Raw genomic sequence first — 22352 nt, 5'->3', positions numbered from 1 at the left:
TAAGCTGATATGACTTTTCCATTAAGTGGGCAGGTAGATTTCCTGTAGTACTCCCGATTGCCTGAAGAGGCATATTGTTTTCTTGTGTTTCCATTACAACATAGAGACTAAGAGGGAATCCTCTGCGGTATTTTCACATAGGTTGTGAATCTTTTATCTGTAGGTTGTATTTGTATCTTAGAGGTGAATATTAATAGTCTCTTGGCAGCAGAATGACTTTCTTAAAAAAGGGGTTTCCCTGTGTATGGGTGGATTAACCTTTCAAAATACATGTTTCTACTTAAACCACTTAGTTACTGTTTGATTCAAAGAGTCTTAAAGACAGATCTTCATATTAGGCCTTGTAGTACACTTACCTACATCTGAGAGGGACTTTCAGGATAGAACATGGTGAGTAACATAATGTCTTATGCCTTTACTTTCATTTCGCTTACTTACCAGAGTTGGCTGTAACTTAATTCCTTTTTTAAATGCATAAAGTTCTCATATTAAAAATACATATCTAATTGATCATAAGCTCAGTAATATTAACAATTAGGATACGATTTTCTGTGTTCCAGGCGACAAGTTAGATAGAACTTGTAAATGTAATAATGCATGCTTTTCCTTTAAAATTTTTATTTTAGTGCTTTTATCAGTTGGCCCCTTTGTGCACATCAGTTAAAATAAACTTTGGAAATGACACATTTAATGATGTGAATGTTATCCTATTTGCTTTATTACTTCTAAAAATCCTATAAATAATAACTAAATGTAAGTACTTATATGAATAATTATGCTTTCCCTCTTGGGATATTACAGAGTTGAACAATCTTGCTTAAGCAATGAGCAGAGCAAGCATCCATTTAGTGTGTTCCTCTGCTGGGAACATTTTTCACTGTGTTCTTCATGGTGCTTTAGAATCACGTCGATGAGGAACATAAAACATTCTAAAAGAATATATTTCTGAATATAAAGTTACTGGACTGTTTTATTTAAATAGTCAAATTTTCTAAAGGAGATTAGAAAATAAACTTACCTAGGAATAATTTAAGTGTGAGCAGTTACATTATCCTGCAAGAGAGGTTAATTTTAAAAGCCAGCAGTGGACAAAGGTAGACTAGATGCCTACAGGTGCAGTGCCGATATTTTGTGAATCTGGTAACATTTGCTTTCTGGCTTAACCACAAACTCCCTGCTGTGCAATGCTGAAAACTTCACTCTTGTTAGGAATCTCGGTCAATGCCCTGTGGCAGACTCCCAGAGTGTCCTTTCCAGTGGTACTGCGTGCACAGAACTGTCCCCACAGTGGAAGGCCTGAATCAGGCCTTAACCCAATGAGCAAGCAGTAAATATTTGTGGAATGGATCAACGTTAACAAACTATTTTCAGAGATGGTCTTCTCAACTTTTGTAGTCTATTTTTTATATCAGCGTTTTAATAAATGTTTAAAGTCTAAAAGAGAAAAAAGATGCCTTTTCATTTTCTTCTTTCCTTTTCACTCTGTCCCTCTTTCTGTGTGCCTCTGTTGCTGTCTTCTCTGTGTGGAGCCTTGCCTCTGTCTCTTTTCCTGTCACCCTCTTTCTCTGTCTGTCTCTCTGCCCATTTCTGTCCCTCTCTTTTTTCTTGATCTCCCTCTGTGCCTATTTTTCTTTCTCTCTTTCTGTCTTCCCCTTTAGCTTGTTTCTACTGTCTCTCCAAGCATATATTTAATTATCATTGGCTTCCAGTACAATTCTCTCATTGAAATTTGCAGCCATTGTACAATTTTCCAATTTTAATGAGGCATAAATGAGGAAGAAATAATAATTTTTAAACTTGGAAAATTAACTGTTAAACACAATTCCTCCTGTTAAAGGAACCTAAAGCACATAGCTGCCAAAGAGACCCGTGGCTCAGTGTAGAAGAGACAGGCAAACTTCCCATATACCTCATCAATCAAAGTCCCTGAGTCCTCAAAAGTCCTGGGGACCTTCTTGTCCAGGTAGGGGGGCAGGCAGAGGTGGAGAAGGTGGGAGGAGGGGAAGGCAAAGGTGCTTACTAAGGTTTTGGTCAACTGAATACTTCCTGCTGAGGTTAAAACCTTAGACCTCACTTTAACTGTTAACTTTTAAAAATTACTCTTTAACATTTTACTCTTTAGCCCTTTTTCTAAAACACTACTTTCTTATTAAGATCAGATAATGATGAATTCTCAGAGGAACACCTATTAGTCACAGTTGTACTCCCATCTGTTTGGAGTTGTGACAGTTTGGACTTTTCAAATGTTTGTTTCATGAAGGATGAGACCGTAGAACAAGAAAAACCTTACTTTTCACATGTACGCCCACAAGTCTTAAAGAAAAAAGTGAGAATCAAAAATGTCTTATGAAATTGCACAGAGCATGAATAAAAAATCAATTTTATTTGAAAACATGGCCAAGATTAAATATCTCCATTGTTTTGAAACAAAGATACCACATCAGGGGAAATTATTCTAGTGGTTGCCAAGCACAAGCCAAACAAATGAATCCCTTGATTAATCTAAGTATGTTAAAAACCTTGGATGACAGTCACAGTGGGGTGGTTAGTATATAGTTAATAGATCATCGTGATAAATAATAAAAGTTAATCATTCTCTGCCTTTGCTAATATGACACGTTTAAATTCTGCAAGAAGAAATGACATAGTATGTAATACAGTATTAAGCGGTATAGTTAATAAAATACCTTTGAAGGCAAATGATCCCTTTCTCAGCTTTCAATTACATTTTAAATTTCAAATATGGTGAAATGTTTCCTTTTGATGTGAATAAATATAGATATATAGATTACAGTCAGATAACTCTCAGACACACTGTATGCTAACAGTATTCAGTATGCTGTCCTATTCTTTTTTCAATATTAGATAATATATTGTTACTTTCCCCAAACTCTTTACTTAGAATAAGTGTTCAAAAATCTTCTGGGAAGACGGTTCACACTTTTTATATTACAAAAGGCAAAACAATTATAGATATTAAAATAAGAGAAAATTGCTCAGCTTAACTTTAAGCTATAAAAATCAAATTTTATTTATAATGAAAAGAAATACCTAAAATCATTTAATAGAAAAAAAGAGTAGAAAGATTATCAACTTTAAAGTGTTTATAGACAAATTAAAACCTGCCTAAATACGGGTGAAAACAAGAAGATGAATTTCCAATTAGAAAGTGTTCTGCCACTTGTGTAAAAGCAAGAAAAAATATTTTTAAAATATCCATGAACATTAAGATATAATTAGTCTGAAAGGACCTCGAACTTTACAGGTAAAAGCCAAAGTGTGGATTCTGTGTCTGAACTCCAGTTCTCAGGAATCAAGTCTCATCTCAACTTTTTTTTGTTTGTTTGTTTTTTGAGACAGTCTTGCTTTATTGCCCAGACTGAAGTGCAGTGGCAGGATCTCGGGTCACTGCAATCTCTGCCTCCTGGGTCACTGCAATATCTGCCTCCTGGGTTCAAGCGATTCTCCTGTCTCAGCCTCCCAAGTAACGAGGATTACAGGCACCTGCCACCACACCTAGCTGATTTTTGTATTTTTAGTAGAGATGGGGTTTCAACATGTTTGCCAAGCTGGTCGCAAGCTCCTGACCTCAAGTGATCCGCCTGCCTTGGCCTCCCAAAGTACTGGCATCTCAACTTTTCATTATCAGCAGAGAGTACTAATTAAAATCACACAGCTGAGATCAGTCAGTATTATTCATTATTTTAATTGAACAGTCTTCCATTTATTTTCATCTGAGGAATTGAGACAGCATAGTTCTTTATACTGATGTTTGTTGATCTGGGGTTAATCACAAATGTAGCCTCGGGTGGTTAGATTTAGCACAACTGATTGATTTTAATAGTAGTAATAATATATATTTTTGAAAGAATCATCTCTGATATGGCTTCTATTGCTGAAAATTTGATGGAAATCAGAATTTATTATATTCTTTCCTTTTAGTTTCTAATGATCTGTTCTGTTGACAGGAGTAGAAAAACTAGTACTACAATTACGCAGATACCCTACTGTACTAGATGGATAGGGAAGCTAAGAAAAATGTTCACGGACACAGCTTTGGCTTCTGCTCTTCAGTCTCTGAATCTAATAAGGCATTGATGAAATGCAAGTGTGGTAACAAGGCATTTACCTCTTCTAGTTTCTGTGCGGCCTTGTAAGCTCTAAATAAATATGGTAGAATTCAAATCTTGTTTGATATTCAAAATCCACTGGAAAGCAGGTAGCAAAAGTGATTTTTTATAGGACATGAATATTATTGAATGTTATTATTTATAATCATTTTTCAGCGACTTTATCATGGAAATAATGAAAGTTTCTGTACAAGACTAGGTTTAAGTTTGGTCGTTACTTGCTAAGCTGCATTCAAAATTAATGTATAGTTATAAAACAAAATTTATTACTTCAGAAGAAAATCCTGGTGTGCAAAGATTTCTGGTAAATTGGCTCAGGCTATTCTTTACTTCCCTCTCAAGTGGGTGAGCATCTGCCCAGAGGAACTGGTACTGTTAGCAGGAGGCTAAGGGTGGGCCAAGGCTGGTACACCTGTAATAGATGTGCAAGCAATCCATTCCTAGTTTCGCCTGAAGCGTATTCTCATAAAAAACACATCCTCCACATTTCCATGGTTTTCAGCAGAACAACCAACTTTCATGTACAATAACACATATAGTAACAGTCACGTCCCATAAAAATTACTTTCTCTACAGGCTCTCCAGTGAGGTTTGAAGACTAAACAAAATTTAAACTTCCCCACATGTATTTGGAGCTTACTATTTGCCATGCAACACTAGAAAAGTCATCTTATAGTGAAAGCGAAGTGGCAGCTGCTTGAAAATGCAGTGTCTTGTTTAATCACATGGATTTTTCTTTGAAGAAGGGAAGTATTATCCTTATCTTGCAGGTGAGGACATTGGGGCTCAGAGTGTTTAAATAATATGTCCCAAGACACATAGCCTGTTAAATGTGACAGACAGATTGGATGCCACATCTTTTGACTCCAAACCCAATCATCCTTCCAATACACATCTGAAAAAGTGAATTTGTAATTTGGGGAGCTTTGATGACATTTATCAGTAGAAATCTGCAATACAGGAATATTCCCAAATAGAGCTGAATAAAGACTCAGGACAAGGATATGCTCATTTTTCTGCTGAATGAAGGAACATTCTGTGGAACACTAGATCCTCTTCACAGGGTAAAAATCTCACTAATATTTCACTAAGCTTCTAAGATACATCAAGAGCAATATAGCAATATTGCAAAAATCCTTGGATGACCAATTTTCATAACATTTAAGTATCAGCACTATTCGCTACTATAATGTACAATCTGTTCCCATTTCAGAGCCAGTGATAAACATTCAGGGTCAAGCAAATGCAGTGATAGCCCTGGTGACAGACAGAATCTTAGTCTCCTGACTCCTGGTTCTGGAGCTTTTCCACTTTCAGTCTCAAATGTCAGTTTTGCATATAGAAGAAATGCAGCTGCTCTGATGTGATTGAGCTATAGAGAATCTGTGGTGGCAAAGAAACTTTATTGCTATAAAATAAAAAGACTTCTTAGAATGAAATAGGTGATGAAAGTCCCCAGATTTGACACCTTTCTCAGAAATATGAAATGGAAAAAAAATGTTACAGCTCTTTTGGGTAGTTCTTTCTTTTGGTTTAGCCAAGCGAAGTGTAGCCAAAAATCTCTTTCTTGTTCTCAATTTCCCTTGAGCCATTACTGTAAATGAGAGTGGTGTGTAATTTTCCTCTCCTCCAACTTCTTCCACACTGTAATCAAAGCTCTTTAAATACCTGTTAGGTGTAGGAATCTTATTTGCTAGAGGAAATAAATGAATAAAAATGTGCAACATATGCTTTTTTTTTTTTTTTGGACAGCATCATCATATTCTTAAAAACATTGAGCATTTGCCTCATTTTGCATTGAAATTATCTGAAATATTTTAAGGCTGTTTTAGCTTTGTGCTTGTAAATTTAGGTTAGTTTTATAGTCACCTGACCTGCTTTATGGTTCCTGTTTCTAGGCTAAGTGAATTCCTTTTTCTTTTTTAATATTTATGGAGATACAATAACCGATAAGGAGCTTTAAGGATAAAGCTTCTTGAACATACGCACTGGCTATTTTATATATTAAGACTGATTGACTATTAAAGATATTATTAGAAAAACATAACCAAGAATTTATACTAAAAATGTTATAGTTCTTTACATTTCTTTATTACCAATTGTAGCAAGGATCTCAAAAAGGCTGTTCATTATCATTCACATATTGGCAACCAATATCTCATGTTTGGAAATTACAAAAAGCCATGAGAATTGCTAACAGTAAACCACAAATTTTTAGAGGAATGTGTTTCATTTGTTCACATTGATTTTTTAAATGGAATTTTAATACCTTTGGGCGGGATGTTTCTTCACTTATTCACCACAGCCCTTCTCACCACTGGTCACCAATTTATGTCAGCTTCCTGACTCCACAGGCATTTTCCCACTCTTGACTGAACCTATTGCTCTTTTTCATCCTCCACCCAGTAAACTCACAGCAGGAACGAATCCTGCTGTCCATTCGCCCAGTAAAACACACAGACTGGAACTCAAGGCATGCTAAGTCCTCACAGCTAAAGACATTCACTTATTTCTGCCTCTGAAAGTTAAGTGGTGTGCTTACCTAGGATGATCTTTGTTTATTCCCCCATGCTACTTATGACAATTTTGCTTTCTTGCCATTACATATTTAAATAAAATTTATATAAGCCATTAATATACATGAGTACAAAAAGGTAAAAAAAAACATTGTTTCAATGCAATCTAGTTTTTGCATCTTGTAAACATCCAGTAAAGGTTAAGTTATTAAATATGAATTGGATATTGGGAAGGGCAAAAAAAAAAAAGGTGGTTAATTATCATAAAAACCTAAAAGCATTCTGTTTTCAGATTGCTTTCTGTCTTAAAATTTTTGCTCTCTTGTAAAGAAACTAAAACTAGAATTCACCAAGGATTTATTGTGGGTCAGGGAGCACATGTGGCCAACCATTAATAGGTCATTTCTTAGAAAAAAGAGCTTAGCAAATGATGCTCACCTATATATTTTCAGTGACATTAAATTAATATAGCATTCATGTATTAGTCTTCATGAGTCCCAGTTTGAACCAATATTTTGATTAACTGACTACCTAACTTTAGGTCTCTCATGTGATCAATAAGAAAGCTTTTCATGTATTCTTAAATGGTATAATGTCATTTCTAAAAAATTAATATAAGTGCTTTTATATCTGTAAGAATGTGAATGTGTATATATGTGTGGTTTTCAGGTATTACCTTACAGAATCTTTATTATTTATTATTTATGGATACAAGGATAGTAATTTTCATGATGGTTTAGTACCCAATGAGGATATTCATTATAAATGTATTGAACCTGGTTAACAATTAATTTTTAATTTAGTAAAGACGGTGAAATGAAACAGTTTCCAGGTAGGTATTATGAGTTGTAAATTGTATGACCCAGAAAGAAACACATTTTATACAAATAAATATCACTTGTCATCTTCTAGTCATTTCTACCTTAAGTAAAGTTTTCATGTCTTTGATTGTATGTAAATTACATTTGGACACCTCTCAATGTATAACATAGACTTGGCTAGCACAAATGTATACAATAGTATAAGAATGCTTTGGTACTTTTTAATGTAACATCCTCAAGGTCTGTAAATCCTATTTGAGAAAACTTTGACTATGACTGGTAAACCAACACCCTGCCCTTGAATCTGACTTTAGATACCCAAGTATATTAAAAGCTGTCACCAGAAATATGATAAAGATCATAAAACTTGGTTTACTTCCAAAAGTAAGTTTATTCTTGAAAGTTGGGTTATTTTGGAAGTATGGATTCTGTAAACTTCTGCTTAAACAATCAAACAGCTTATGATTTTCACTCATGTACTGAAATGCATCCAAGAATAGAAGACATCTTTTGGTTAAGTTAAACAGAAAGCAACAGCTGCTTCTTTAGCAATATAAAAATTGCTTTAAAAAGAGGAAAAGGAAGAGGAGTGAGGAGAAAGGAGAATTAATCAAATCATGGAAACAAAGTCATGAGTTTGCTTTTAGCTTCAGAGGATGCTGTGAACCAGTTGAGTACTCTTATTTCTGTGGTTTTTAATTGTAAATATTTTCATTCTCAAAAATTGTATGTGGCTGGAGCTAGGGAAAGTAGTACACACCTGTAGTCCCAGCTACTCAGGAGCTTCAGGGAGGAGAATTGCTTGAGCCCAGGAGTTCAGAAACACAATGCACAATAATGGTGCCTGTGAACAGCCACTGAACTCTAGCTTGGGAAATATAGTGAGACATTGTCTCAAAAGAAGGAGAGAGAGACAGAGAGAGAGAGAGAGAGGAGAAGGAGGAGAGGAAGGAGGAAGGAAGGAAGGGAAGGAGGGAGGGAAGGAGGGAGGGAGGGAGGGAGGAAGGAAGGAAGGAAGGAAGAAAAGAGAAAGAAAGGAAGGAAGGAAAGAAGGGAGAGAGAGAAAGAGAGAAAAGAAGGAAGGAAAAGAAAGAGAGTAAGAAGGAAGGGAAGGAAGAGAGGGAGGAAAGGAAGGCCAGAAAGCATGAAAGAAAAAAAGAAGGGAAAGAAGGAAGGAAAGGAAGAAGGAAGAAAATTATCTTCTCCATGGAAACAAAATGATAATACAACTTTAAGTGATATTTTAAATTTGATTTTAAATATCCTTGATATTAAAAAGAAACCAAAAACAAAACATTGCATATAATACACTAAAAATATCTGAGCAACCAGTGTTGGCCATAGTTAAGTCCTGTTATCCCAAACTGTTCATTGTCAATGCCACTTATTTTTCATTTTATCTTTTGTCTTATACAGTTAGGTATTATTTGTTTCTTTTATTCTTAAAGTATTAGGTCCACACCATGAGCTAAGTGTCATGCTGGGTCCTAGGGCCACAAAAATAAAAAACACCTGTGTATTTTGCCGCCAAGGCTTGTCATCCTATTTTCTCAACAGGATGATGAATTCTTTGATGGCAAGCAATTATATCTTTATTTGAAATCTTAGAGTCTAAAACTAAAATTATTTAGTTAAAAGAGGCTTTAGAAACAATAATTTATATAACTCTCATATACCAAGCTTTTGCAATACGACCAAGAGTCAAGATGGTGAATTGATCACAGTTATTTACCTCTTCCTTCCTATGACTCTCTTAAATGACACCCGTTAATATGTAGTGTACTAAACACATACCAGGCATTACTGTGTGAATTTTACACATATCAACACATTTAACCCTCGTAAGATCCCAGTGAGGCAGGCACTATTCTTATCTCCATCTCATATAAAGAGAAACAGAAGCACAGGACGATTGTCATCTCCCAGTTAAAAAGTCACCAGAGGAACAGGAATTGGACTGGGCAGTCTCACTTCAGAGCCTGCTCTTCATCACTTTGCTGCTCTGTTTCTGTAGATGCAAAGAAAAGGAATTTTCAAAGGCCATTTATAAATGAAGGAAGGAAGTCATCTCTACTGTTTTTAAAGCTAACTGAGATTACTGAGATTGATTTTCTTTACCTTACCAAACTTCAACCTGATAATTTAGCCTTTTCCAAAAACTTTCAAAAGAATGTGTCATGGTTTCTAGAAGTTATTTCAGAAGAGGGATCTCAGTATTTAATTCACAGCAGCTTGGTTGTAGTAGAGTGGATGTGTTATGATCATGCTTCTTTTTTTTTTTTTTCCATTTATTTATTTTATTGCATTTTAGGTTTTGGGGCACATGTAAAGAACAGATCATGCTTCTTATTAATAATGATTACATACAAAGGCTTCTTGTCCCATGGATAACAAACATGAATAAATATGGGCAAAATAATGGCTTCTTGGATGACTTTGCAGAGTAGAGGTTAAAAGCCACTGACATGAGAGAAAGGGAAGATCTGTTGCTTTTTACCTCAAAGCTAACAAAAATAGGTATATTATAGGCAGACACTATGCAATCATAATAAAGCAGTAGAAACCTGACTGGTTTTATTTTAAGTACTTTGGGATGAAGTGTCTGAGAAATCCATCTTGAATGGGCATAGGTTAAAAGGAGTCAGGTGCCCTATCGTTCCTTTTTCTTTCCCTGCTTAGTATTCAGATAAAATTTGCTTTTATGGAAGTCTACTGTGTTCTATGTCTAAATTAGAATCTGTTTCAAATATGTAAAATGTTTAATAAGGTATAAGTGTTTTGAATTACATGAGCAATTAATAAAGCACAAGCAAAGTTACCTGAAGTGTGCTACTAGATTTGGGAGCTTAGACACAGCGTTGCCTAGTTTATTGTAGCAGGTGTTTCACCACTGCTTGTTTGCATGTCTCCACACGAGCCAATCAAAACTGAGGAAGTGCATGATCGCCTCACTAGATTGATTTTGTGGTTTTGCTCAGTGAAAAATTATAGGAGAAAGAACTTCAGCAGAATTCCTTATCTTATGGTTTAATGTCACCCTGACTCATAATTTGTGGAGACAAAGTTCAGAGAGGTACACAAATGCTTTGCTAAGTCCTATGAGACTTTTGAAGTTGTTGATTTTCTGTAAGATTTAAAACAAATGAGGCAGTGGTATTGAAAAGGCTCTTTGTGCTCAGGCTGGCTTCATTTTATTTATTTGCTTCTACTTGAAACAGAAGCCTTTTAATTGCTGAGTGTCTTTTTAAAAATTGTCTCCTTTGTCACTATTTGGTGAGAAAAACCCCTCTATCTGTGGTATTGAAAAGACTTTTCCCCAAGGAAAACAAGAAAACAAGAAAGGAAGGGTAAGGGGAGGAGAGGGAAGGGAAGGGAATGGGAGGGGAGGAGAGGGAAGGGGAGGGGAGGGGAGGTGAGAAGGGAAGGAAGGAGGGAGGGATGGAGAGGCAGAGGGAGGGAGGGAATAGATAAATAAACTATTTGAAGTTATAATTATGCCTGGGATGTTGACTTTTCTGATTATCACTGGTTGATATTTTTACTTCCTGGATAGAATAATAACAAATGTAAAATTCTAGCCTGGGAAAAGGCAATTTAGGAAGGAAATATAATGTTCAGTAAAATAATGTCTTTGAGACAATATCCATCTTGTCTGTTGCCAGTGCCTCAGATATTATTTACAAATCTTAAACTATAAAATTTTAAGTCTGGAGATTTCCCTTTGTACATGCCATTGTTGGAGTGTTTACTACCAGAGATCAAATAATACAATGCCATCACCTAAGAAATACAGTTTTATTAGTGTGTATCTGTAATGTAAAAATTTTGTAGGTTAGTTTTAAAATACATTAGTATTAAAAAATATTAGTGCTCATTTTATTTCAAACTTAAAATTTCTTCTTTATAATTTTCAATTGTGGAACAACAATAGAAAATCATGACTAAGAGTCAAATGGTTTGGTGTCTAATCCTAGATCAGTCATTAATTAGCCCAGTCATTTGTTTTCTCTGGACTTCTGTTTCCTCTATTGTAAAACGATGGCGTCATAAATTTTAGCATGCTCTCCACAGTCTCAGACTCTATGATTCCCTGATACTCCAGGACTCCATGTGTAATTTGGATATGCCAGGAAATTAGCATTTTAAAGGTAATTTTTGAAATAGTGAAACAATATAAGACATTTTTAAAACCTTACTACAAATTTGTTTATTGAATAAATATTTAAAACTTCATGTTTCAGAAATGGGCACTTATTGCAGTCACTCTATGAGATAGCACATCACTTGGTTTCCTCTTCAACATATTTGCAGAATTGTGTAATGTCTCCAGTATGCCTCATAAACAAGATGGGCAGTTTTGCAATTTTGCATATTTAAATGATAGCTATACTAGTTGGTGGTCCAATTCTTTCAACAGTCCAGAAATGCATTTGCTTTCATCTAGTGACTGGCTACCATGGTGGTAACAGATGACTTTTAAACAGCTGTCACAAGCTGAAAACAAAACAAAACTTACTCTCCCACACTATGTACAGCCAACTTGCCAATAGCTGAAATGAATCTTTCCTGAAGCATTTTAACAAACGATTTTTTTTTTGTGGGGTTGTTGTTACAATTAAACAGAAATGCATGAAACTCAGACAAACTGGCTTCATATTTCCCACAGGCCTAGCTCCTAAAATTTCTAATGGGTTTACAGCAATTGGTGGTTTCCAGATGCATTTAAAATGCATTAATTCCTACAGGAATTGGCTTTTAAAGCATACACAAATCTTCAAATTCTTCAATCTCAAAATTCTACTGTAAGTCCCATGAGGTACTATGTAGTCTGTATAATATTTGTCCACAGTTTGGTGATTAAGGTGCCAAACTTAAGTGTGACTTAATAATAAATTTAAAAAATGAGAAACAAATTCTGTCTTAAGTATAATTAATTTTTTTTCTCCTTTTTTTTATTGTCCCATTACCACTTCCCTTGTTACCCTGAAAATTATAAAAATAATCAATCACTCCTATTGGAGAAAAAGCTGACATGAGTGGTCTTCCTAGAAGAAAGCTGCTGGCACCTGGGTCAGTAGGCACCCCTGGAGAACTCATTCCTAGACTGGGGTTAATTGAACTATAAACATGTCAGTCTGACAACTTTCACCATTCATGCTGTGTGTGTTAGAATGTCAAGCTTTCTTTTACTTGCTCCTGGACAGTTTCTCCCTGTCATGAGACTCTTCCTTAACTCACTGAGCCTGTGTTTACACCTGGTCTATTAACTTTCACTGAAACTAGGCAGAAGGCAGGCTTGTGGTCTGTCTTCTCACGTCTGGCAGGGCTGAAAACAAGACATGAGAATAAAAACATGGCTTTTGATGAAAAATGCATTTAACAGGTGGTTTTCTTCTTTGGTGACTGACATAGTTAACTTCCCTTGAGATGCGATTGAACCTCATGCCCTTCATATTTTTTTTTTTTTTAGATTCCATGTGGACGGCTCATAAACAAACATGAGAAACGGGATGATAAACTGATAATGTTCACCAATCAGTCTGAAGATTCTGAAAGGTAATAACAGTTTATTTGGAGATAATATGCTTCTAACACTAATATTCTAATTAGAGCACTTCTGTTTGCGACAATGATAATGTAATAAGAGTAGAAGAGAAGCTGTCTGCATGGAACTATATAGGGCAGAAAAGGAAAAGACGATGGGTAACAGTATGGCTTATCTATCTGAACATATTTTCTTTTGTTGCTATCCCAGGGGCAAAAGTCATGGTAGATTATGACGATTATTTGCTTTTTAAAGTATTTGTAAATTTCCTTTGATAAGCTTTGGTGGATGGTTTCTCTGTAATTGCACAAATTTTCTCCTCAGAAACAACTGTATTTCACCAGTAAGGTGGAGGAGTAGCTGTATCTTTTCTCCTGATTTGCTTAATCCTTAGCTCACCTGAAGGAAGGTGTGAAGTTTACCAAGTTCCTTATGAAAAAATCCCTAACTTAGACACTTTCCACATTCTATCAACCTTTCAATATTTTTCTCAAGCCTCATTCTATTTGTTCGTTCATAGAGTTATTTCTTTGTGGTGGTGTTGTTTAATTTGACACCTTTTATGTGCAAGATACTGTGCTTGCTCCTTGCAAAAGAAGAATCAGATTCAGACCCTATCCTCAAGCTGCTTGAGGTTGAAAAGTCCTGCACATGCCTATACATAATATATGGCGGCATGTTCTGCCTCATAAAAGAGGCACAAATGAACTGTTCTTGGAAATTAGAGGAAGGTGAGATTTCCAGAGATTGGGATAGAGATACATGAAGAAGTTGTTTGACCTAATTTCTGGCAAAGAGAAGCTGGGGAGAAAGATAGAAAAAGAGAAGGAAAGACTATTCCAAGCTGAAAGCAGAATGTGTGCAAAGACGTGGTGGTAGGAAAGTTTTGCATTTGTGTCCAGATCAACTAACTGTTTTGGCTTCTGCACGTGGTCTGTAGTAAAAAGAAGGAAACTCAGTTGATAGTCTCTCTTGAGTGAGAGACTAAATAGCTGAGAATTTATTCTATAGGCCAACGTTTCTGTTTACAAAGTCAAAACTTCTATTTTGTGATACCTTTAAGGTGAAAGATAATTTAAAGAAATAATAATAATAAAGTTCTTAAGTCAATGTTTCTTAAACTAGCGTTCTCAGATCCTGTGCTTCTGGAGTCATATTCTGAGATTCTCTATGAGAATCTGTTCATTAAAAGAGGCCCATCTATACTTTCAATATGAAACTCATGACTGGACAAGGGGTACCATTAAGAATTTTAAACCAAAGATTTCCAATAGGCTACTCTAGGAATAGTATTTAAAATTAATCGGCAAGGGAAAAGACCTGAAGCTCAAATAAATATAGAAACATTGATTTCTCCCATTCACCTCAATCAGTTACATTCAGAATCTTTAACAAAAATTTTAGCCTTTAATTTTAAACAATTTAGCATTTTCTTGTGTGCTGTACTTTATTATTCTATAACTGTTCTGGGTGTGTAAGTCTTGCCTCATCAACATGATTTTATCTACCTTAACAGAAAGGCTCAGCGTACAGCAAAATATTCCCCCTGAAAACTGTGGGTCTACAGTAAGCACTGATCTATTTTATATAAATTTTGATAAAATATTAGTAAAATTGAAATTTACATCACAAGTCATTTGAGGATGAAGTTATTATATTCATAACTTCTAAGATACTATAGGCATTACAGAAACAAAAAATATATGATGTTGAACAACTTCTAGGAATGATGATATCCATCCTCCTTTGGCAGCGGATCATACACTTGGCAAAATTTCACAGTTTAAAAAAGAAAGAATGAAAGAAAAGAGAAAGGAAAGAAGGAAAAAGGGAAGGAAGGGAGAAAACTATTGTTTCTAAGAAGTAGGGATTATCCTCACCCTGCCATTCCTCCACATGCACAAGCCATTTCCTTCCACGTGTAGAATTCTAAGGACTTTGTGTAAGCTCCTGAGTCCTTTTCTCTTGCCTCCTCTCCACAGCCAGTAATGCATATTACTGCTTAGTTCTGTTTACCAATGATGAAAATTATGTAGAATTTAGTAGTTAACATATTTTTTCTACAGTGGTTAAAAATTTGCATTTCTGAAAGAAATAGAGAAAGCTAGGTTCTTTGATGGTAACCTAAAATGTTCAGAAGATGGTTTTCAAGTTGCCAACTAGGGTATCTATACCTGGAAGCACAGAGAGAAGGATGAGGGATAAGGCAGTGAGGCAGGGGCTGTGGTCCATATCTTTGTCTGAGGGAGGTGGCAAGGAAGAATAAAGAGAGGTGACAGCAAACAGGGCAGGAAGAGAATAGTGAGCACCTGAGTCATCTTTCCCTCTATCACTCCTGAACTGACTCCTTTACCATTGAAGTGTTTTAGGTCCCATAAAGGTCCTTCCATCTCTCTAAGTATTCTACATTGATATTACAGTTGCCACACCAGGCATCCTTTCAAAGGAAAATAAAAGAGAAGAAGAAACAACTTTGATGTCATTGTGGGAGATTGTCAAAGTAAACATGCTATTATATAGTTTTTCTATTTCCCTTTAACACAGTCCTGAAGCTATTGTTATTAAAAAAGCAGTCCCACTCAACCTGTATGATCCTTTTTTTGAAGTACTCTTATAAAGCCAGTTCCTCATTTTAATTTTTCTAAAGCAGATGCTTTCCTGTCCTAACATTTGTTGTAAGAAGAATGTTTTTTTAAAAATGGATTATGCATTCAGAAAATTATAATTATAACCTCGCCAGAAAAACTACTATGATTCATTTTAGCCTGAAGTAGAGTTCATCTCAGAAGAATGAGATGAATTTGTGTTCTCATGAAGTGACCCTTTTACGTGGCATCAAACTCATTCACAGCAGCAGTCATTCAACCTAATATCAAACAGGATCGAATGCCATCAGTTATTAATGCCTTCTGGTAATGATATAGTGGCTTTCAGATGTATTTAAGGAGCTCTGTGTCTTTCTTCATATTCAAATCATTCAAATGTCTTTATATAAAGTGTTGGTGTACATTAAGAAAATTAAACAGTACTTTTGTCTTTTTCTCTCCATGTGAATAGCATCCTCTCTTCCAGATGCAGTATTGAGCAGCCAAACAGCTGCTGGCTATTAAAAGTCCCTTAAAGGTCTATTTTTTTTTCCTCATAAAAGGAAGAGAGGTGTAGGAATGTTTATGGGGTGACAGGCAGATGTTTTACTTGTACTATGTACGTGGTAAGAGAAAACTAAAATGATCTCTTTTATGGTATCATCAGCATTTTTACAATTCTTTTGGCCTCTATATTTTTAAGCCCCTTCTTACCTGACTTTAAATTAAACTATTCTGGAATGGCGGAAGAAAGAACCATTTATACAGCTGTTATAAATTCAAGCTATCTCACACTTTTTCATAAAGGCAGACATCCCTGAAAATGTGTCTTCTGCCCATTAATATTGTTTTGTTAGGTAGAAGAGAACCTTATAGTTTGAAAAGCTGAATGAAAGTATTTTTCTTTTCATTAAACAAGCAGCAGCACTGATGAATAAGTATTTTTAATGACACGCAAAATGTCATAGACCAATCATAATTTTTTTCATAAATTTTACTAATTTATTTATTTGCCATTCAAACTTGTTAGTTTTTCAGAAATTGCATGTCTTCAAACTAATAAACATCAAAGTCACATTGGGTCTCTGGACAATAGACTAAGTTTCTTCTCTTTTCACACTAAGAAAGTAGTCTCTCAACTTTATTTATTTATGTGTAATATATTAGATGAAATTAAGTTTTATTGGATGGATAAATTCACAGAGATTTGAGACAAGGAGCTTTGGGACAACTTGTGCTTTGAGCCAGGCTCTATAAAGCACATTTCAGAAAAGCCTCTTCCATGCAAACAATGCCCATGGGATAAACACAGATTTCCATTTTCTGAGGGCTACCTTATACAGAAGGTCCAAGAAGATTATTTAGAGTATATATTTTGTTCTGTCTTTAATACTTTATGCTTGCATAAACTCTTGGATTCAATGCAGAAATCACTTGTAAAGCTATTACTGTAGACTAGAAAGTGTTTGGGAGATACTGTTGGAAAGAATACCAAATTACAATTTTCCCAAGAATTGACTTAGTATTTTTATGGAAAGTACTGGTACTGTCTTCCATCATGAAATTGTGTGTCTAGAGACTGGAAATCACCGAGATTTTACCTCAGTGGAAATATCTTCAATAAAAGCTGTGGCAGCACAGAGCTTACTTGGAGGTCTATACTAGGTCATGGATAACCTATAGCCAGCTGAATAAATTATAAGTCTATCCTTTCTGTGTGTGGCAACTCTAAGGAGTTGCTCTCTTTTTGCAGAAGGCTTCATTCAGAGTTTATGCTGAAGCCATCCCCTCCGAGTTGATAATTCAATATACAGACCCTCCACGGCAGTACATTCTGTTCCTGTGGCTCAAATTTGAAGCAGTTCAAAGCCAGTTAATACAATAGAAGGTTTTGCATTAGCAAAATTCTATTTTTCAGGGCAATTTGGAAATACCAAATTCACAACTCTCTCTGCTACTCTGACAGGAATTTGTGTAAATGTAATATGTGAAGAAATAATGGGGGAAATGAAGGGACCAGAGTTTGGAAAATTAAATTAGGCTTTGGTTTGAATCTTTTTGTTTTTATTCCTTCAAATAAATTGAAATTTTAAATGTAATATCCTCAGTGAGTTGAGCTTTTTATCTGTTGTAGGCTTCCACTTGGGATACTACTGATTTCTCCATTCAAACAGGAGTTTAGAGTGTAGGCAGGTTATATTGAGGATTTGTTTCAAATACCTTTTTTAGTCCTCTTTTAAGTAATTTATATCATTTGCTAGTTTTATATTAACATAAGACTCTAGCTGTCACTTCATATTCTAAATATTCTGCTCTGTTAAATTGGATCATAATTATTTAAATCACACATCACCCCTCTCTCTAAGCCAACTGAACTACAGAATCATTTTTCTGTTTCACATCTAGGAAATATTTCTATGCCAGGGGCATTTCTACTTTCCAAGCCCAGTTATTTTCATTGTTCTAACCATATAAATAAGTTCCTTTGTTCTCTTTATATTACCAGAGCAGGGTTTTCAATTATTACAGAAAATACCAGCACACTAAAATGCAAAATAATATTTACTTTAAGATCCAAACCGAGGCCAGGCATGGTGGCTCATGCCTGTAATCCCAGCACTTTGGGAGGCCAAGGCAAGTGTATCATGAGGTCAGGTGTTCAGAATGAGCCTAGCCAACATAGTGAAACCCTGTCTCTACTAAATATACAAATTAAAAAAAAAAATTAGCTGGGCATGGTTGTGGGTGCCTGCAATCCCAGCTACTTGGGAGTCTAAGGCAAGAGAATTGCCTGAACCTGGGAGGTAGAGGTTGCAGTAAGCTGAGATCACACCACTGCACTGCAGCCTGGGTAACAGAGCAAGACTCCATCTCAAAAAANAAAAAAAAAAAAAAAAAAAAAACAAGGATCCAAACCATTTGATGATTTATCTTTTTTGTTTTCATTTTTTGCTGTGCTACATCATACTTTATTTGTTTTAGAACACAACAGTAGGCTGTGTCAGGATACACAAACAGAGTTAAATATAAATATTAGCAACACAACTTAGGTGAGTTTCACATTCCATACTGTTATTATTATTAATGCTTGATGATCACACTGCTGGGGGCACTATTATTCATAATCAGACCGTACATTTATGTGCGTAATGTTTTATACAATTTGGAGAGTCTTTTCACATTTTAAATCTAAATTTAGAGTAGGTTACAAAAAACATAGAGAAGTAAACTTGATTATGTGTTTTTGCTTATTTCTGATTTTAACCTTATCTGTTGATTGGTTAGTTGCTCTTACAGGAAAAGGGCCAATCACAGTGAGTGGCACATGGCACGTGCTCTGAAAACATTGAATGAATAAATAAGTGGAAGCTAATTTAGCCTGTAAGGTAGCTCTATTCCTTAACAGAGCACTTCTCTGATCATTTTAAATTAGCTTACCACTGTGCCATCTTTGATTCCTCTTTGCCTTTCTCTTTCTCATTCTTATACTGAAAATCGTTTTTATTTTCTTATTATAAAATTAAAGGATGCGTTATAAGTCAGTTCTTCCTGTGTGTAGTACCTCTAAGAGGTACTATATTTATTCAGATGGCTTTAGTGTTTGCAAAATACAGAAAAGGAAGAAAATAAAACTAGGAGTTCAACACCACCCTGAGTAACATGGTGAAACTGTCTCTAAAAACAAAAACAGAAAGCTCCAGGCTATGATCACACAGGCAAATATACAGGGAAAGTAAGCTGAAAGAACAGGAATGTGTTGGACCACAATTTCAGGGCTGGGGGCAGGCCTGGACTCTGATCCTTCTTTACCATTTCTGCAACCATCATCTGACTGACCTTAGTCTCCAGCGCTTCCAGAGGACAAGCTGAAATTTAGCTGGGGTATCAGTTCTGACAAGGGGTCCCCCACCTCTGAAGTGTTGGGGGATAGCCTGGCCCAAAGACTTTGCTGCTGCTTTATACCTAGACCTCGTTTTAGCTTGTCTTCCTCTCAGCCTCATAGGTGTTGGGTTTCGCCATCTTAGCCTTGCTTGTTTTAGGCTCCTGTAGCTCATTTCTTTTTCCGATCACATTTTTTTCCTTTATTTGGAGACAGGGTCTTGATCTGTCACCCAAGTGGGAGTGCAGTCATCTTTTGTTGCAGGTAGGATTGGGGTTGGCTTCAAGTTTCGCTCCTATAGATCTGACTGGCTCTGCATTACAGAGCGGACGGCTGGGGAAACCCCTGGCCGGGGGACATCCTGGAAAGGGCTTAGTCATCCATGGGCCTCTGGGGGTCCACATCACTGGATGAAGGCAGCCAGGCATTCTGACTTTTATGGACTCAAGGCACTTTTGCCTTCATAGCTCCTTTCCTCCATTAAATAAATACATTAAAAAAGAAAGTAAAACTAATCTTTAGTCCCATCATCTAAGGTAACCACTGATAGAATTGTTCAGATCTTTCTCTCCCTCCCTTGATTTGTTTCTTCAAAAATGAGACCATAGTGAAAGATTTGTTTCTGAAACATGTTTTAGTAGGCATATTATGAATATTTTCCCAAGTAAACTTTTATCTGTAGAGTATCCACTTATATATCTGTATCAATATTTATTTACCAATTCTCTGTTTGAGACATTTAAGTTAAATTCAGTCTTTTACTATCAAAACCAACGCAGCAACAAACATACTGTATTCAAATGTTTGGGCACATTCACTTTCTTTTTTTTCATTAGGGCAAATTCCAGAAGGTATAGTATCCAGTTATATAGCTGTATCAAAATTTATTTACCAGTTTACTTACCAGCCACTGGCTGCCTTTGTTCTGGACTATATTTCCAAAATATTTATAAAATAAACACCTTTGGAAGATAAAAGTAATGTTTCTTTCTGTGACTAAAGGGCACAATTGCTTACAACCTCGGAAGATAGTGTCACCCTTTGTTGCAAAGGCAGACACATTTTCTGTTCAATGTAAAATATCCAGATTTCCTAAGACCAGGATTCCTCTCTGGTACCCCAACTCACCATATAGCTAAGTGCCACCTGGCTCTATTTGCATGAAACTGTGGAAATTTGGGAACTAGTCCAGTTTATCAACAAATGCTGATACAGTGGATAACCTTTTGCTTTGAGCAGTAAAGTCCTTTTTCTTTGACATAAAAGCCTTATCTCCTTTACCAGTTTGCATGAAACAATGATAGACTAAATTACTAGCTTGCACGTAGAGTAGTCTCAGACTCTTCACAGTTCTTGCCAACTGCCTTTGTTTTTATACTTGGTCTTTGGGTTCTCAAACATGTCCAAGTATTCTCCTACTTAGAATGAAACTTTCTCTCCCCTTCCCCCTCAAAGAATATATAATATATTCTCTTTAAAAACAACAACAACTCAATATTATGAGTATGTTTCAAACAAACACTAAAATAGAGAAAACATAATGATGAACCCCTTAACCATCACAGCCGCTTCTGTAACATTCAGTAGATGGTCAATTCTATTTTCTCTATATTCATAGTTACTATCCCACCCTTGGATAAATTTGAAGAATATACAAGTTGCCTAGGAAAGGCAAGATAAATTATTAATTTATTTACCTATTTTCAGAATACTGAGGACTCTTTCTGGGGAGATTTTATTGTTCATCACCATTAGACCCTCACAGCTTGCTCATCTTTTCAACCAAGTCTTCACCAGGCCTTGCTCTGGCACGGTTTCTAGTCCTGGCCAAATTTATTGACTTGGGATTGACATTAGAAGTATTCTTCATCTCCTTTGCTGTGGACTGAATTGTGTCCCCATAAATTCATATGTTGAACTCCTAACCCCCAATGTGACTGCATTTGGAGATAGGGCCTTTAGGAGGTAATTAACATTAAATGAGGTCATAAGGGTAGGGTTCTCGTACAATAGGATTAGTGCCCCTATAAAAAGAGACGCCAGAGAGCTTGCTGTCTCTCTCCACACATGCCCGAAGAAGAGGTCATGTGAGCACACTGCAAGCCATGAAAAGGGGCCTTAGATGGAAACTTACTTGCTGGCACCTTGCTCACAAACTTCGCAGCCATCAGAACTGTGAGAAATAAACACCTGTTGTTTACACCCAATCTATGGTATTTCCTTATGGCAACTCAAGAAGACTAAGACACCTATTTATGCTACAGGTGCTTATTAAGGATTTTATTTGCTTTTCTTAATGATCTATTTGATTTCAGAGGCTGTGCGGAGGGATTTGGCTTAAGCAGCTATTAATATCTATTAGGCATCTGGAAGTCCAGGCAATATATTGGAAAATATTCCCTTAGGGAACCACCAATACTTCTATTATTCAAGATATCATTACCAAACCTGGTTCAATTAAAACTATTAAAAAATACTCCAGAAAACAATAACATTTTATTTCTATGTAATAGTAATTTTACTTTCTTTATTATAAATTATAATTCATTAAAAGACGGTGAAAATCCTTTTCATCCATGGGCTCAGGGTAACTCACACCTACCCTTCTAAGCAAAGTTGACAGCAAAAGTTTTTATTTATTTAGAAGCAAAGAGCATCCACTATCTCAATGACACCATTTAAAATCAGTATTGTGGTTAAGAGTGTGGTTTCTTGAGTCAGACTCCCTGAGTTCAAATCACATTTCTTAGGTAAGTTTAATCTAAAACCTGAAATATATTTCAAATTTTAATAATTTTCTCTTTTCTTAGAAGCACTCATGTAAAATTCAAAAAATTTTGGTATATATTACCAAAGACAATGTGCCACCAACTAG

General features: G+C 35.7%; 1 protein-coding gene across 2 annotated transcripts in view; it reads left to right on the top strand.

Annotated features, from left to right (window-relative positions):
- Positions 1 to 291: 291 nt before the first annotated feature.
- The window catches only part of TNIP3 (TNFAIP3 interacting protein 3), a 109901-nt gene continuing 87840 nt past the window's right edge, over positions 292 to 22352 (top strand). The window contains exons 1-2 of one of the 2 annotated variants that reach the window (XM_037727506.1): positions 292 to 390; positions 12938 to 13023. In XM_037727506.1, the coding sequence (XP_037583434.1) occupies positions 388 to 390; positions 12938 to 13023 (89 nt within the window). In that variant the 5' untranslated portion in view covers positions 292 to 387. Of the gene's footprint in view, positions 391 to 12808; positions 12851 to 12937; positions 13024 to 22352 lie in introns of those variants that run through there. The other variant, XM_037727507.1, reaches the window with a different exon arrangement.

Source organism: Cebus imitator, unplaced genomic scaffold (genome assembly GCF_001604975.1).
Source record: "Cebus imitator isolate Cc_AM_T3 unplaced genomic scaffold, Cebus_imitator-1.0 Scaffold233, whole genome shotgun sequence".
In the NCBI taxonomy this organism is placed as follows: domain Eukaryota; kingdom Metazoa; phylum Chordata; class Mammalia; order Primates; family Cebidae; genus Cebus; species Cebus imitator.
Note: the sequence above shows the minus strand (reverse complement) of the source record. Positions and strands in the feature narration are given on the sequence as shown.